The sequence below is a fragment of the Sciurus carolinensis genome, chromosome 7 (assembly GCF_902686445.1).
Source record: "Sciurus carolinensis chromosome 7, mSciCar1.2, whole genome shotgun sequence".
Classification (NCBI taxonomy): Eukaryota; Metazoa; Chordata; class Mammalia; order Rodentia; family Sciuridae; genus Sciurus; species Sciurus carolinensis.
Window position 1 is genome coordinate 144,187,187 of NC_062219.1, and position 15,642 is coordinate 144,202,828.

The 15,642-nt window shown below is 54.5% G+C and overlaps 1 protein-coding gene across 7 annotated transcripts in view; it reads left to right on the top strand.

The window, feature by feature from the left end:
- The window catches only part of Phactr1 (phosphatase and actin regulator 1), a 501,682-nt gene extending 493,125 nt beyond the window's left edge, over nt 1–8,557 (top strand). For all 7 annotated transcript variants that reach the window (XM_047557907.1, XM_047557912.1, XM_047557911.1 and 4 more), the window contains 3 exons: nt 3,047–3,187; nt 4,275–4,351; nt 5,117–8,557. In XM_047557907.1, the coding sequence (XP_047413863.1) occupies nt 3,047–3,187; nt 4,275–4,351; nt 5,117–5,132 (234 nt within the window). In that variant the 3' untranslated portion in view covers nt 5,133–8,557. The remainder of the gene's footprint in view (nt 1–3,046; nt 3,188–4,274; nt 4,352–5,116) is intronic.
- The last annotated feature ends 7,085 nt before the right edge of the window (nt 8,558–15,642 follow it).

Sequence of the window (15,642 nt, forward strand, 5' to 3'; positions counted from 1 at the left end):
CACACATGGTGCATTTATTCCTGAGGTTGAGTGGTGGGAAGGACAGAAGAAATACATCCGGTTTCTTCTAAGTGTGTCCCTGAACAGAAAGGGGTATGAAAAAGAAACTGGTTATAACCCCTCATTTCTGATAATAAAACATCTAGAAAATCTGGAAAAAAAAAAAGTTTAAATCTGAGCAAGTCCCTTGAAGTTGATTACTGGAACCCCCAAATTCTCCAAAACTTTAAGGTCGCTTGCTAAAAAAGGGGGTTGTGGAAAATTGATCAGACATCTCTTCAGTTCTTATCTCTTAAAAAAAAAAAAAGATTGTTATGATTTTGCAGAGAGAAATTTGACTAATTGTATAATTTCATGGTGGACAAGAGAAGAAGAAGCCTGCTTCCCACACCCATCTTCCTAGAGTGGGTAACACCCAGGGATCCATTATTCTCAAATATCCACTGGCTTTCCAAAGTCCCCAAATAATTGCTTTTTCCCCTCGACCCCCCTCTCCCTTCCCCCAGGGAACTGGCCTTTAATTCCCTCCCCCAGGACGGGCTTGGGGGTGAGAAACAGAGAGACTGAGCTAAGGGTGACTGCTGAGGAGGGGAGACCGGGTGAAGGGGAAGCAGCTTTCCCATCTGGGTGTCCACAGAGACGTGATCTCACCAGCAGGTGGGACCCACATCCTCTCCCGCCTCGGGGCACTTTCTTTTCTCCTAAGCCTTTGTTACACCAGACCAGATACCAAGAATGGTGGCTGCTTTTCCTTGCCCTGCCCGAGCCCAAGGATTTCCTCAATAAAAATGAATTTTAATGTATGAGTGAGAAATGTGAAACCCAGTGTCTAAGGCTGATGATAGCAAGAGACCAGGTCATTTCCGTCCTCCAAATTGAGAATCACCTACAAATTACATACTTTAAAAAAAAAAAAAATGACTCGTTCCAAAAAAAGAGAGGAAAGTTAGCTAAGTGGATGGATAGATGGATGAGTGGATGGGAGGAGGGAAGACAGGAAGGAGAGAAGGAAAGGAACGCAGGAGGTGTTAGCTTGTGTGGATGGAGGAATCCGAGGCTGTCGTTTCTTTCCTGTTTGCTTCCACACATAGATACGGCTGCTGCCGACCGCTGCCCCCACTTCTCCCAGTCCATCATTCCAGAACACCTGACATTGGCCACAGGATTGTTTCCTTAGCATCCAATGCAGGACCTCAGGGGGCACATCCTCTGCACTCCTGTGGTCACAGAGGAGAGCCTGCTGGCCTCAGCGTCCACACTCCACCCGAGGCCAGGATGCAGCAGTTGGAGCTGTCCTCACTGGTTTGCCCCCAGCCCTGGGGCACAGCACCTTTCTGATCAGGTGTGGGGGGGTGTGAGCCCCCATAGGACCCCAGCCCAACACTGAGCTTCCAGATCCCTCCAGACTCTGCCAGAGACAAACTATTAGTAAAACCGAGGTCATAATTTCCAGGCAGATAAATTCCAAAATCAGGACTTTTTGAGTCACATATACAAAATACTCCTGTTTGTCCAGGGCCCCGGGGTAGACCCTGACAGTCCCGAGGAATGCGAACTGAGCAGGGGATTGCGCGGCAGCCTGTTCCCTGGGTTATAGATGGTACACATTAAGTGTTTTGTATGTGTTTTAATTATAGTGCAGATTCTCCCTGATGGCACACAGGCGTCAGGATGTAGGCCTTATTTGTCTACAGCACCCCGAGCCGCATGGCCTGGCAAGCCTCCAGTTTCCTTGTGCCATCCCAGCAGTAATGCCAAAATGTCCTGCCCTAGGAAAACCACAGCTCTCCATGTAGGGGTGGCAATATGCGGTCAGACAAGGGGGCCAGCTCCCCAGCGCTAGGTGTCTGGTCCCCAGAACTGCCCACTCTGGCCAACAGGAACTTGCAGGCTGTTTTGGTCCCATCCAGAGCCCAGTGGAACCCACCACCACTCCGTCCAATAACAGCAGACCATCATGGCATTGTGTTCTGACAATGTGGCAGCAAATTGGAACATTCCAGGACCAGCCAAGAGTGTCAGGTGGAGTCAGAGCAGCCAGGGTAGTGTGTGTGTGTGTGTGTGTGTGAGTGAGATAGGTGAAACTCCATCTGACCACATCTGATATTAATAGCATTGAGCACAGTCTCAGGCTTGGAGGGAAGAGCGTTCTTAAATACCATTGGTTGGATGTGAATTGACAACATCCTCAAGGGGGTAATTGTGTCTCCCCAGAAGAACTAAGCCTGTGACAGGAAAAGATAATAGAAATGTCAACCCCGTGTTGTTCAAGGACGAAGGAAGGGTGACGGGGGTCATATCAGGAGGCGACTAAGTGAAGATGGTGTGTTCCTCCCTCTGCAGTCCTTCCTCAGAGCACCAGGGGCCCGGCCGGGGTCTTCCTCTGCATAAGCATGGCCAGCTCTGCCCCCACTCGCTCTGGGGTTGCTCACGGGCCTTTCCTCTGCACTTCTCGAGGAGGCTGTGAGCGGTGTTTGCTCTGAAAACTCTTCCCTCATCGCGTGCCCATCCTGGCCTCCCCTGGAGTTTGCACAGAGACTTCTTTGTGTCTAAGACACACGCACATGCACACACATATATACACGTGCATCTAGGAACCGTACTGCAACCCCGTCTTGAGGAGAGCACTCAATTCGTCACCTGGATGTGGATTCACACTTTCAAAATAAGACAAAATGATTGTATAAGGTGACTGCCACCTGGTGGGTGAAGGACACAGAATAGTCCAGAACAGGCACCCACAGCCCCACAAAAAGACAACCTCTGATAAAGACCAAGACACAGCAGAACTGTGACGGAAGAGATGGGCTGGCTGTCAAGCTGTTCAGGCCTGGAGGTATTGAGAGAAGTGAGAAAGCCCCAGAGACCGGGGGTCGTCCAGCTCCAGGGTGGGGACCCCTGGGTCCCCACAGGGCCATGCCTGTACCTGCAGTGGGCTGTCAGTTTCTTCTCTCGACCTCATTTTCCACTCCTACAAGTTCGTGGTTGGAACTCTGTGGTCTCAGCTCCTCTGGTTGACCAGGCCTCTCTGTCTTCCCCTCTGCAGCTCAGTCAAAGGCCTACAGTGGAAGAACTTCGAGAAAGGAAGATCCTCATCCGCTTCAGTGACTACGTGGAGGTGGCTGACGCTCAGGACTATGACCGCAGGGCAGACAAGCCGTGGACCCGCCTCACAGCTGCTGACAAAGTAAGCAGAGTGGGTGTGGAGCAGGGAGGGGCGTCCCTGGAGGGAGGTGGTCGCAGGGCCTGTGCGGGGCTTCTCCCTTGCCACGGGGAGCCTGTAAGACCTGCCGTCAAATCTCCACCCTAGTCCACGATGGGCACTAAGAGCTGGGTTCGCACAGTACGGCTTTCTCGACGCCTTTTCCCAGGGGCTCTGTGTGATCTGTGGGGAGGTCACTGGACGTGTGCTTCACTCACAAGACAAACAGTGAGTGACGCTGCGCCTGGTTTACAGGAAGAGGAAGGGCACTGTCTCAGTCCATTTCCTGCTGCTTTAACAGAATACCTGAGACTGGGCGATGTTAAAAGTAAAGAAGTTTATTTGGACATAGTCCTGGAGGTTGGGAAGTCCAAGATTGGGTAGCACACCTGGTGAGGGCCTCATGCTGTTCCGTTGTATGGTGGAAGTTGGAAAGGGAAGCAGGTGCATGTTAGAGACAAAACTCAGGGGGTAGCTTTGCTTATGACCGTCCACTCTGCCAGTAGCTAGTCCAGTTCCTGGAGAAAGGCATCAGCCCTCTTAATGACCTACTCACCTCCTAAAGAGCCCACCACATCTTGACACCATTGTGTTGGAAATTAAGGTTCTGGCACGTGAACTTCTGGGGGACACATTCACACCGTGGCAGGCAGCCTGGGAGGCAGCGCCCAGAGGGATAAAATGACACAGGCCCAGGCACGGGACAGTTAAGAGCATGAGGCCGCAGGCTCATCACAGATCTTCACGTGAAGGGCACTGTCCTCTGCACCCAGCGGGGGATTTGCAAAGCTGAGGAAGGCCCAGTGGCTGTGTCTGCCACTCCTCTAGCCTAATGGGAACAACAGGGCCCAGATCTTAGACACATCAAAAGCAGGAGCTCACTGTGCTAGCCCTCATGGACTTCCCTAAGAAAGGCAATCTTGGAAGGTTCTAAAGGACCTCTCAGGTGATTTTCCCCCTTCCGATGAAAGAACCTATTTCACCCACTCGTTTGGCTTTGTGGAAGAAGGAAGTGTTGGAGGCGGAGAGGGAGGCCCTCCCCCTGCATCCTGACGGCTGCCCTTCCTTCCAGGCTGCCATTCGGAAAGAACTCAACGAATTTAAAAGCACTGAAATGGAAGTTCATGAATTGAGTAGACACTTAACAAGGTGAGTACCAAAGGGTTTCCGTTTGGGTTTTTCCCCCTTTGAAACTGCAAAACTGACTTCCCAACAAACGTCTCCTGTCTGCTTCCGGGTCACGGGTGATTTGGTAAGTGCCGGGGTGAAGACAGATGACAGGGAGGTCAACCTACTTTAAGTTGCTGAAACTAGCACGAGGACTGTTGAAGGCCCAGACGAAAAACAGCCTTCTCCAAGCCTGCTTCTTCCTTCATTCAAATGAAAAGTCTGACAAATCTCAGATTACCAAGAACCCCAAAGGGGGTTTTGTAAAACAAAAGAGGAGAAAAGATCCCTGCAGTTTACAGCTGGTCACACCTGGGAGGCATACCAGACCGCAGGGGCCTTCCAGCGCAGATTCACTTCCGCTGCTCTGTGCCGTTCTCTGAGACAGCCCTGAGTGATATTGCTTGGGGCAATTGAGGCACAGAGACATTAAGGTCACATGGCTAGTTTGTGACAAAGCCATCGACTCTGTTCTTCTACCTGATCTCCTTTGGCGGTCATTGAGAGAAAGAGGACTTGGCAAGTTTGTCGAGCCCAGCCTCAGAGTCACCAGCTAGGGTCCTCCCACCAGGGCTGCTCACTTTGGTCCCCAGGAGGTCCCAAAACCAGGGATGGATTCGGTGAAGTTCCAGGTCCCAGGGGGAGGGTGCGGGAGGTTGCAAGCTGGGCGTCTGAGGATGGAGGGTGCTGTTGCCGGGTGCCAGGGCTCGGCAGCGCCCGGTCCTGATGAAGCTGTTTGTCTCCTAGGTTCCACCGACCTTAACAGTCGATTTCCTCTTGAGTGCTATGCTGTCTTCAAAACATAAATTTATAAGAACCATAAGTGCTGGTATTTATTCACTTCCCCATTACGATGTAAATCTTCTGAACTGCCTTTTTTTAAAAGAAGAAGAAGAAAAATAAAAGGAAACGCAATCAGGATTCTCTGTGCGAAAACGTGATGGTGACCGCTGCCGGGTCAGAGCTGCTGGCGTCACTGAGGCACCGAAACGCGTCCCACCTGCGGCAGGGCCCTGATGGAAGACCTCCCCGTGGCGGAGCCGTCCTGCTCCTCACCATGCCAGCCCGGCAGGCACCCCGTGTTCACCTGGTCTGCAGCGAAATCCTTCCTCACCAGGGTCTGTCACCTGAGTGGAAAGAGGGCCGCGGCAGCAAGCTTGTCTTGAGAGACTGTGCGCAGCTGTCAATCGGTTCGCCTTCTAGATTTGGCCAGATGCAGCCTGCGGTCTGGGGGTCCCCGAGGAGGGAGGTGCTGAGGGCCAGGGAGCGCTTCTCCATGGCTGGGTCCTTTCTCTTTGCCATTGTCCACGCAGTGAACATAATGGAAGGGCCTTTTCCCCGGGGGGATCCTGGGGGCGTCTGTGGTCGTCTGTGGGTCCTCAGGCGTGTGCCGTAGGGGTGGAAGGCTGGCACGCAGCGCCCATCCTGCCTCCTCAGCCTGAGCTGAGCCACCTTGCAGGAGACTCTGGTTCAGAAAGCGAGAGTTGTCATCTGCTCATTTCTAATTAATTGACCCTCCCAGTGTCACACAAATGCCATTGCCAAGGTCCTCCCCTGGTGTCCAGGCATCTGAGGGTGCAGACTGTGTAGGGCCGTGGAGGCTGGGGTCCACCCTCGCTCAGGCAGCACCTGTACTTAGCAGAACAAGACAGAGAGGTCTAGTAAGGCTGGGGTCAGAAACCCTGCTTGACCAGGGCCCATTTTTCCTGCGCACCCTGGGCCCGTGACGGTGTGACTTGGAAGTCAACAGCTTCTGAGCGTAGGACAAGTCGTGGAGGCCAGAAGCCCTTCCTGTAGGCCTGGCTCTCCAGCCACTGAGGGACTGGTGTTCCAGTGCCCTCGACGGCCCCGTCTCCTTTCTTTGCACTGAAAAGCTTCTATGGAGAAGCCCAGACTTCAGCACGTGCCAGATTCGGGCAAATGCCAGGCATACCTGCCTGGAGTGTCCCTCTCTTCCTGCCCCATTTATCCAGAGAGAATCCTTTCTCTCTTGTGATACTGGGGTGATTGGAGATGAGTCTCCAACTGTCCTGCACACTGGGACCTCAGAGAAGCAATGCTCTGTTGACAGGGACACCAGGGTTGGGTGTGTGGTGAAGGAAGGACACCCACAGACCCTACCAAGTATCCCGGGGAGGCCCACCTTGGCCGCTTTACTCTTCCTTCCTAACGGAGTTTGCAGGCCCTCTGTGCAGAGTCACCGTGGTCATTCTCGGTGACAACTTGCTCTCCACCACACATGCCCAGGGTGTAGAAGGATGCCAGCCTGCCAGCCTGACCATCCCCTGAAAGAGTCAACGAGTCCCCACCCAAACCCGGGGGGACCCAGTAACTCTTAGGAGGCAACAACCGTCTCTGGGGCTGTGGAATTTTCCACGGGCTTACTGGCTCCATGGGCAGCACAGTAGGAGCCAGGCGTGGGGGAGAGCTCAGGGCAGCTCCGCAGGCCGTGCCCCAGCCGCTGCTCTCTCGCACCTCTGGAGAGCACGCCCCTGCCCAGCCCGAGGGCAGACACCATCACCATCACTAGACACCATCACTCGATCTTTCTTTTTTTCTTTGAATGTTGAATCTGAATAGTTCCTGCAGTCGGGAGAGGTATTCAGGGAAAACGTGGTCGGGATTTTAATGTGACTGTAAACAGTCTTCCCGAAAGGCTTACTGACAGTTTGAATGTTCAAATGGAATGACAGAAGACGCTTGGCTCTCGTTGAACTTCTCTGGGGCAGGCGGGGCAGGCGGGGCAGGCGGGGCAGGCGCACATCCACGGCGGAAGTGCCTGCCTGCCGGGGCTCGAGGCCTGCACTCCCTCTAACCAGCAGCTGAGCTTCACGTGGCACGTGGTGCCCTGTGGCCGGTCGTCGGGCCTTCCCCTGGCCAGGAGTGAGTCCTAAGGGAACGCATTCCCTTGACTGGACTCCTCCTGCAAAAGCCCATGGCATCCTGCTGGCATTAGGTCTTGGGCCCTACAGATTCCCTGGGAACAGAAAGACCAAATCCATCCCCTGCAGCCGGCCAGCAGCCCCGGTGGCCTGCCCAAGTGCCCTAGGGCTGCAGCCCACTTCATGCACGGAAGAAATTGAACCCAACGTCCACTCCTCCTCCTGCAGGGCACCCTTTCCCAGAAGTCACTTCCTCAGACTGAGGGGTGTGCAGCCCATGTCCCTGGAAGGCCCCCCGCCTCCAGGATCAGCTATCTCAAGCCCAGTGTAGGTGGTTCTTGCCAGGTTCAGCAACCCCAGAGGCCTGCAGGATGGGGCCTCTGCAGTCTCTCTTTAAAACCTTCAGGTCTTCAGAGTGATCCACCCACATTTTTTTGGCTACATTTTTAGGACACTGAAGCAACTGTGTTACCTTCCAGGATGACAATTTGACACGAGCTGGGAGGAGGGGGAAGCTAGATGGCTTAAAATGCACCACTTTTCTGGAAAAACTGCAGTTTTGGAGTTGGTAAGAGCGTGTCCATTCCCAATTGAGCAGCGTGTCATCAGGATTAGCGGGAGAGGGAAGCGTGACGTAGTATCTCTAATCCCGTTTCCCTCTCAGAATTGGACATGGCTCCATACTCATCCCCAACCCCACCTTAATGACAGAAGAGACTGCCATTGGCAGACCTCCCTTCTCAGACTTCCTGATCACCTCTTCCCCAGAGGCCCTGGAGCCCCGTGAGATCTTTAAAAGTCTAGCCTTGCTGTCTGATTCGAGAAACCAAACAACGCGGCGGTGAACGAGATGAAAGCTCTGGGTTTATTTTTCTCCCGCTTTATGAACATGTGTTTATAGTTGCCGAATGAACATCGTGGTGTGTTGCTTCGATGAATGGAGTTGCAGGCGCCTCGTGCTTGGCCGGTGGGCAGAGGTCACCTGCAGTGACTTTTTCTTCCCATTGGTCTGTTCATCCCCAAGCCGGTTGCTTTTTCCAGTTGCTTCCTGGGTGTGTGTACATAGTTTGTCTTTGTATAGGAGTGAGTGTGGCGACCGTCAATCCCGTGCTCTCCTGGGTTCCCACCTAACAGACGACGCTGTACGAGGGAGACGTGTACATAGGATACAAATTAAACTGGATCTCTATGGCCTAGGTTTTGTACATACAGAAACTGCATGGTATTTAAATTATTGTTTGTCTCTGATGATGTATGCAGTTTCTCTAAAAATGAACCAAAAAAAAAAATTCCAAAAAAAAAAAACCATTGACTCCTGTGTGTTTTATCATCCACTGGAAGGAAACACCAAAGAGAGTGAGTCACCTGGGGAAGGTGGATGGCTCCTCATCTGCCACATAGTGCTGTCAGGGAAGACGGGACTTCTTCCTGTACCAGGAACTATTGGGGAAGGAAGTTTCGTTGCACATAAATTTTCTGGAAGACTTCTTGTACACAGGGCTTTGCCCTTAATATTTGTAATACCTAAAATGCCTTGCCCAACTGTGTCCTTGAACAACCTGGGGATAGTGAATTTAGATGAGCGTTTTGCTGATGAGCGTTTGTTCATCTCAGTAGTATTAGGTATCAGATAGTCTTTAGCCATAATGCCTTGGGAAACTTTGGGGAGTTGCTGCCCCTAAACCAATGCCCTGTCACTCCATCTGTGTCTGTGGATTCCACCAAACATGGATCATAAATAATCTATAATGAACATGCAGACTTTTTTTCCCTATCATTATTCCCTTAAAAGTACTGTGTAACAACCACCTACCTAGTACCTAGCATCTATGTGACACTATGTAGTAGAAGTCACCTAGAGAAGGTTCAAGCATAGGGGAGGGGTGTGTGTGGCGGTGGGAGGAGGGTAAATTCAAACTCTATGCCATTTTATTTAAGGGACTTGAGTGCTGGTGGATTTGGGTATCCACAGGAGCAGGGGTGGGCCTGGAACCAACTCCCCCTAGCATAGAAGCTGGACTTCCATCTCCTTGAGAAGCCTGGTGTTTATCCTGCAAAGCAAAGAGCTTTTTTGTGTAACTATGGTTGCTAAATTACCTTTTTGAAGATTTGGGGAAAAACAGGAGAAGTAGCCTGGCGAGGGGCATGAAGTTGCCGGATGACATGTCCTTGTCCCAGCAGTGGGGAAAGTTGTTCTGGGGAAGGGAGCAGAGCAGAGCCTGCATAGGAATCACCTGGGGGGTCTCCTTAAGGTGCAGGTGCCCATCAGCAGGGTGGGTGGGCCGAGTCTTCAGGCTTCCAGGGCCGCTGGTCCTGCTGGGCCAGGGACCAACCTCCTGAGTCGCAAGCACGTGGGAGGGAGTCCAAAGACTGTTTCTTTGCTGAGGAGCAGCAGCAAAGCCCTTGCTGGTTCCGAGTCCCGCGGGATTCCCAGCAGATCTGTGCAGAGAGCGAGCGCTAGAGCTGGGGAGGCCGGAGCTGGGGAGGCCGGAGCAGCAGGGCGTGTTTTACGAGGAGCCTCGAGCTCCTGGTCTGCGTTTCTCCCTCACTCCGCCTTTTAGTTTGTCAATGGCAGAACCTGCCCGCACTTTCCAGCAAAAGTTAAGAAGCCCCCAAAGGCACAGCCAGGCAAGAGGGGAGGAAATGGCCGGGAAGGGGAGGAAGGGTGTGATCCCACATTCTCCCCAGACAGGTGGCCTGCTGTGACATGGCAGTGGTGGCTCTGTCGCCATGTCACTATTTCTCCGGGCCTCAGTTTCCTCATCAGGAAGTTGGGCATCACATTAGATGTTCTCCAACATCCTTCAGCTTGTCGGCTCAAGATTTAGGGGATGTTTAAAACACGAGGCTGAGTCCTCGGAGAGAGGCAGCTGTGAGCAGCCCTGCTGGGCCAGCCTCCTGGAGAGCCGTTGGACTCCTCTGCGTAGTCTGCGGGGGCTTCCAGGTGGCCTGCTGGGGCGCTGCCCCTTCCCAGCTCCTCCTGAGGCCTCATCCTGAAGCTGCCTGGGCAGCCCACCCTGCAGGGCTCAGAGCTTCAACCAGCCATGCTTGAGACCCAGCCCCGTGTCCCCAGGGCGCTCCACATTTAAGGGTGCTTCCCAGATGGGGTCACTTACCCAGAGATCAAGCTGGACACCACACACACTCCCTGGCTTCCTCTCCGCAGGTCCCAAGCGATCGCCCTCACAATCTGGCTTCCGTTGTCTGCCTATTGCTGTAGCTCAGGTCTGTCCTGAGCTCTGGAACCAAGTTTCCCAACATCACAGAGCAGCAGTGTGGCATAGGGTAGGAGTGTGTGGCCCCCGAAGGCTCGGGTCAAGTCCTGGCTCCGGCCCTTCCTGGCTGTGCAACGTGGGGCATGTTACTTGCTGACCTTGCCTCCGCCTTCTCATGGAAAGGGACCCACAGCTCCCAGCGCCTGCAGGGCTGTTACCAGGGTCGACCGTGAGTCTGTGTCTGACGCAAGGTGTGCCTCCCTCCCCGTGAGCTCTTCTGTGGATATTGCTGTGTCCCAGCAGTGCTCCGAGTTCACCACGCCCCCTTCCAGATCCCACGTCCCACCTCCGCTTCCTCCCCTCACGTCCTTCTGCAGTGAGTGCCATTACCTAGAGGTCACCTTCTCCCCCACTCCCAGCTAGAAGCTGATCCTCCCTAAGCAGCCTCCTGCTCTCTAGTTAGGCCCTCCTCTCCACCTGGGCGACGGCGTCCACCAGCTCCTTTCCTGTGGCCTCGCTGCTGCCAGTGGCCAGGGCCACACAGACCTGCTCACCCCTGGGGTCTTTGGCAGCCGCACTCTCTCTCTGCTGAAATCCCAGCTCTGCAGTGTGCTCCTTGCCCATCGCCCCAGCCCCGCTTCCCATCCCTTCTATGCCCCCTGCACTGGGGTCCCCGAGCAGACCCTTCTGATAAGTGACCGTAGAGGTTTGCGAGGGGGACTGTTGATGTGGCCCTGCTGAGGGAGCCACTGCAGGGGTAACCAGGGTTTAGCCAGGGACTTTGGGGACTGAGCACCTAAGTTACTCTGAAGGAATCCAAGAGGGGCCTCATTTAACTGATCTCAAAATGCTAATGGGGGGCCAGGGTATTCGTGGAATGTCCCCCCAACCCAGTATGAACAACAGTTGTCACCTTGCACCTTGGCACCCCAGATTTCTGACTCCGGCAGCCTGGACCCCTGATCCCTACTAACACTGCCCCTAGCTGCTCCCACTGTAGGCCGGGCACTGGACTATACCATTTGCACCTTACTACAAAACCCAGGCCCCCATACAGTGACTTAGACAAAGACACACAGAGGGTGGAGTGGCTTCCAAACCCAGATCCCTAAGATTCTGAGGCGATGCCCTCGGCGTGCCAGCGAGGCCGAGGCGCACAGTGCTTTGCGCCCTGTCTAGGGTTCATGCTCTCTGGCATCCATTCAGTTACCCCTGCTGCCTGGTCCTGAGGCATCTTCCTCCGACGCCAGGGACCAGGCAAGACACCAAGTCTCCAGCCCGGCCCTCCCATGTGCTGCCCACCTGTGATTAGGCCAAGTCTCCTGCCATAGGGACCTCCTGTGGCCACTGGACACCAGTCAATATTTACGAGTTCCTGCGAGGCAAACGGTGTTGAGCGAGGCCCTGGTGCTGCGGGGTCCTACCCAGAGCAGACAGGACGGCAGCACGCTGCGATGGCAGAGAACGTGCCAGGTGCCATTCACGCCTGAGCACCCAGTCCCTTTCCTGGGAGCTGTTTTCTGGTAAAAAAGGGGTTCTGCTCTTAACCAAAGAATGTTCTCCGTATTTCATCAAGGGAAGCATGACCGTCCAGTATTTCTGGGGGTGACATCCCAGGTGAAGGCAGAGGGGCCTTTTTACATGAATTCGTTTGTAGCAGAGAACAGACGAGTGAGCCACAGACCTGGAACTCGCAGCCCTCTTCCCGGGGTCGACAGCCAGCTAGCGTGCCCCCTGCGCTGAGTGGGTTCCCACCCCATTTCGCCTCCTGGTTCCTGGTGGATGGAGACTGCCTGTCCTGAGGTCTCTGAGGCGCAGCCTTTCCTGCCGGGTGGCACTGCCGTTCCCGTAAGGAACAATGAGCAACGGCAGCCTGGCAGCGGGGGAGGGAGAGGCTCTGTTCCTCCACAGCCAACTTGGAGGGGTCATGGTCACCGCCACCTTGTCCTGTGGGGTCTCGGGTCCACGCAAGGCCGCCTCTTCATAAGACCTGTGTTCAGCGTCTCCAGAAGACAAGCAGTGCCCGTGGCCACACAGATGGGCCTGCTGGCCACACTGACGAGCTTGTCGCCACAACACACACTGCCCCTGCCCTGCTGTGGTGGAGTCGGGGCAGAGGCTTCGGTCCCACGGCCTGGCCAGCATCCTGGAGACCCCGCCAGCTGCGCCAGTGAAGGGCACGTCTGGGATCTGTGCTCAACACCTGAGCCTCCCGGAAGCCTCAGCCCTGTCACAAAGCCCCAGTGTGCTGGCTCTACAGGCCCCAGGGCTAGGACAGCAAAGATGCCATCTGGCAAGGGGCTGGCCTCTTCCAGACTGTGCTGCCTTGTTGTCGGGTGGTGGGGACACTTCCCAAGCCGCTGTTAAAATGCCAACCATCACCCCTGCTGGCCCCGCAGGCCCTCACCTGGCGGGCGCACCACATCCTCCCGTGAAGGGAACAAGAGCGCCTGTTGTGGGCCAGCTCCCCGGGCTCTCCGGCTCCGCTCCCCGGCTTGGTGACTGCAGCCCCAAAGCAGAGAGGACAAGCCCCTTCGTTCTTCCTAGAAAAATGCAGTAGCTGGCTCACTGTTTGCTGGTAGAAGTCGTCTCCCAGGAAGGGACTTGGGGGCTGGCCTGTGGACAGCCACTGGTCATTGCAGACCTGATCCCCTGGCTGCCTTTGATCCTCCATGAGCATATCCTCTCTTTTCTATTAAAAGGGGGCATAATTATTAAAAAACCAAAAAGGAGAGCGAGCATGTGCACCCAGTGCTGTGTGCTTCCATATACACGATCAAGGAAAGAGACCTGCGTGTCACAGGCGCACCACACAGGCCTCCATTTCAAACAAACTACACTTTAAAATCCAGGAACGACCACAGTAAGGCAAGCGGCACATTTCAGACCGCCCAGCAGCTGGGCAGGAAAATAACCCGAGAGGTTCAGATGGTGCCTTTCTATTTCGGAGCCGGCTCAGGGTGTGGCTCGTCCCTTCCTATTTTCAGTTCCCTGTACAGTTGTGGGTTTTGCCCTCCAGGAACTAGCTAGCCACGCATGAGCAGTGCGTGCAGGTGCCGAACCAGCTGACTGGGTGGGTGGAGGGGAAGGGCAAGGAGTGGTGGCCCCGGGTTTGGAGGATGGTTGAGAGAAATCGGAGGGTCTCTGGTTTGGGCAGCTGGGTGCCGATGGTTCTGCTGGGGTTGAAAGCATCTTACCCGGCGCCCATGAGCAGGAGAGCCAGTTCTCCCTGACGATCAGGGGGGCCTTTGGCCAGCTTGGAGCACACAGCTGGGGGACGGTCATTTGGATTCAGCAGCAGGGCAATGGGGGCAGCTGGCGTGTCCACTAGGCTGCCCCCAGCCTGGCACTGAGCTCAGGAGCTGGAGAGGCGGGTCTCTCAAGGTCCCTCTGGAAGCTGCTTGTGCTGCCCCAGACAGCCTGTAGGACACACACCAGAAGGGACACTCAGCCCAGCCCCGTGGCAATGGAGGCAGCGTGCTCTGCAGCCCTCGCGCATCAAGGTGAGCACACCCAAAGAAAGTGCCAGAAGGTGTGTCACTCTGGGGCCTGAGCGTCCCCTCCCTGCCCTCTGCTCCACCCGTGCTGCTCTCTGCTTTGCAACCCCCGCCCACCACCCCCACCTCATCCAGAGACACACCCACTCGACACCAGGGGAATGTTGTGCACGGGGACACTGTGCCTGTCACTGCAGGGGAGGGGACAGAGGCTGGCAAGGAGCACAGTCCCACAGGAGAAAGCAGAATCGAGAGCTCCAATCCGGTCTCTTGTCCCCAGATTGCTAACACACCCTACGAAGAGAGGTCAGAAGGATGAGCGCTGTAGGCGGGCTGGACCGTGTCCGCTCTGCCAACTCTGCTGCGGTGGCGCCGGCTAGCATGAGGTCCAGCAGCGCTCATGTACCCGGACACTCACCCACAGCGACGGGAAGAAACTGTGCTTCGGGTATTTTTATTTATTTAAAAGGAGTCTAGAGTTCGGAAGAGCTTGTGTGGTGACTCTTGGCACCACTGATACGTCATGGATCTACTCTGCCCCTCTGTTCTAGAGTCCTTTGGTGAAGGTCCCAACCCCAGGGGTCCCAGCAAACCAGGCTCAGCCACCATCCCAATATGCCAATCAGAGACGAGCAGTGTGAAGGACAGGAGAGGCGCTCTAATCCGCGTGGCCAGGTGGGAAGAAGAGCTGGCGGGCCCCAGTGGCCAGCGGAGCTCTGTCTCTGACGACCACAGAAACGCTGAGGTTTTAGAGACGGGGGGACAAAGGCAAGGGCTGGGGCTCGTGTGGCTGCGCTCAGAGCTGGCAGCGTGGGGCACCCCGGGCAGGTGGTCTGCTTCACCCTCACCTCGGGACCGTTCTGTGAAGCTCTGGTGCCCATCGTGAGGTGATTGCTGCTGCTCAGGGGGCAGCCTCGGTGCTGTCTTGGGGTAACGGCTCCCACTCAGGGGCCCCGTCTCTTCATGCGGTGATCAGTTCTGGGAGGCTCACCATTGCTTGGGGGTAGTTTCAGTCCCTGTCATAAAGATGTCTATCGATCAGACCTGCTGTTCCTGGAATCCAAGGTAACTGCAGAACAAAGTGGCTCAGAAGGAAAAAAAAAAAGTGGGGGGGAGCGGGGAGTCAGAGAGAGGGACAAAATGGAGTTGTTTAGGTCAGTGACTGGCCCCCCGAACCACCAATCTTATTTTATTATGGAAGTTGCCTCATGTTCCAGCATAGCTGCTCAAGTGCCAGTCATTATGTATGTGTTCCAGGCAGGAAGCTGGAAAGATTACCTGACAACTGAGTAAATCCTCTTTAAGAAACTTCTCTTGAAGTTCTGCCTAATAACTTTGCCTTCTGCCTTGAATTCTCTCTCTTCTTTTTTTAAGTCTCATAAATATTTTGTTTTTATTTATTTATTTATTTTGATTCATTATACACAAATGGGGTACAACTCTTGTTTTTCTGGTAGTTCAAAAAGTAGAGTCACACCGTTTGTGTAATCTCCTTCAACTAAGGACTCTGGGTGATAGTTTCACTAGCATACACCTGCCTCAAATAAAGGTGGGGCCTAGTTAGTAAGAAAAAAAGGGGAAGGTGGGTAATGGGTAAGTGACCATAAGGTGGGTGGTGGGTGGTTAGCTGGGTAAGGGGGTGATCTGTGATAAGGTCACAGCAAAGCCACTTCCAGTGG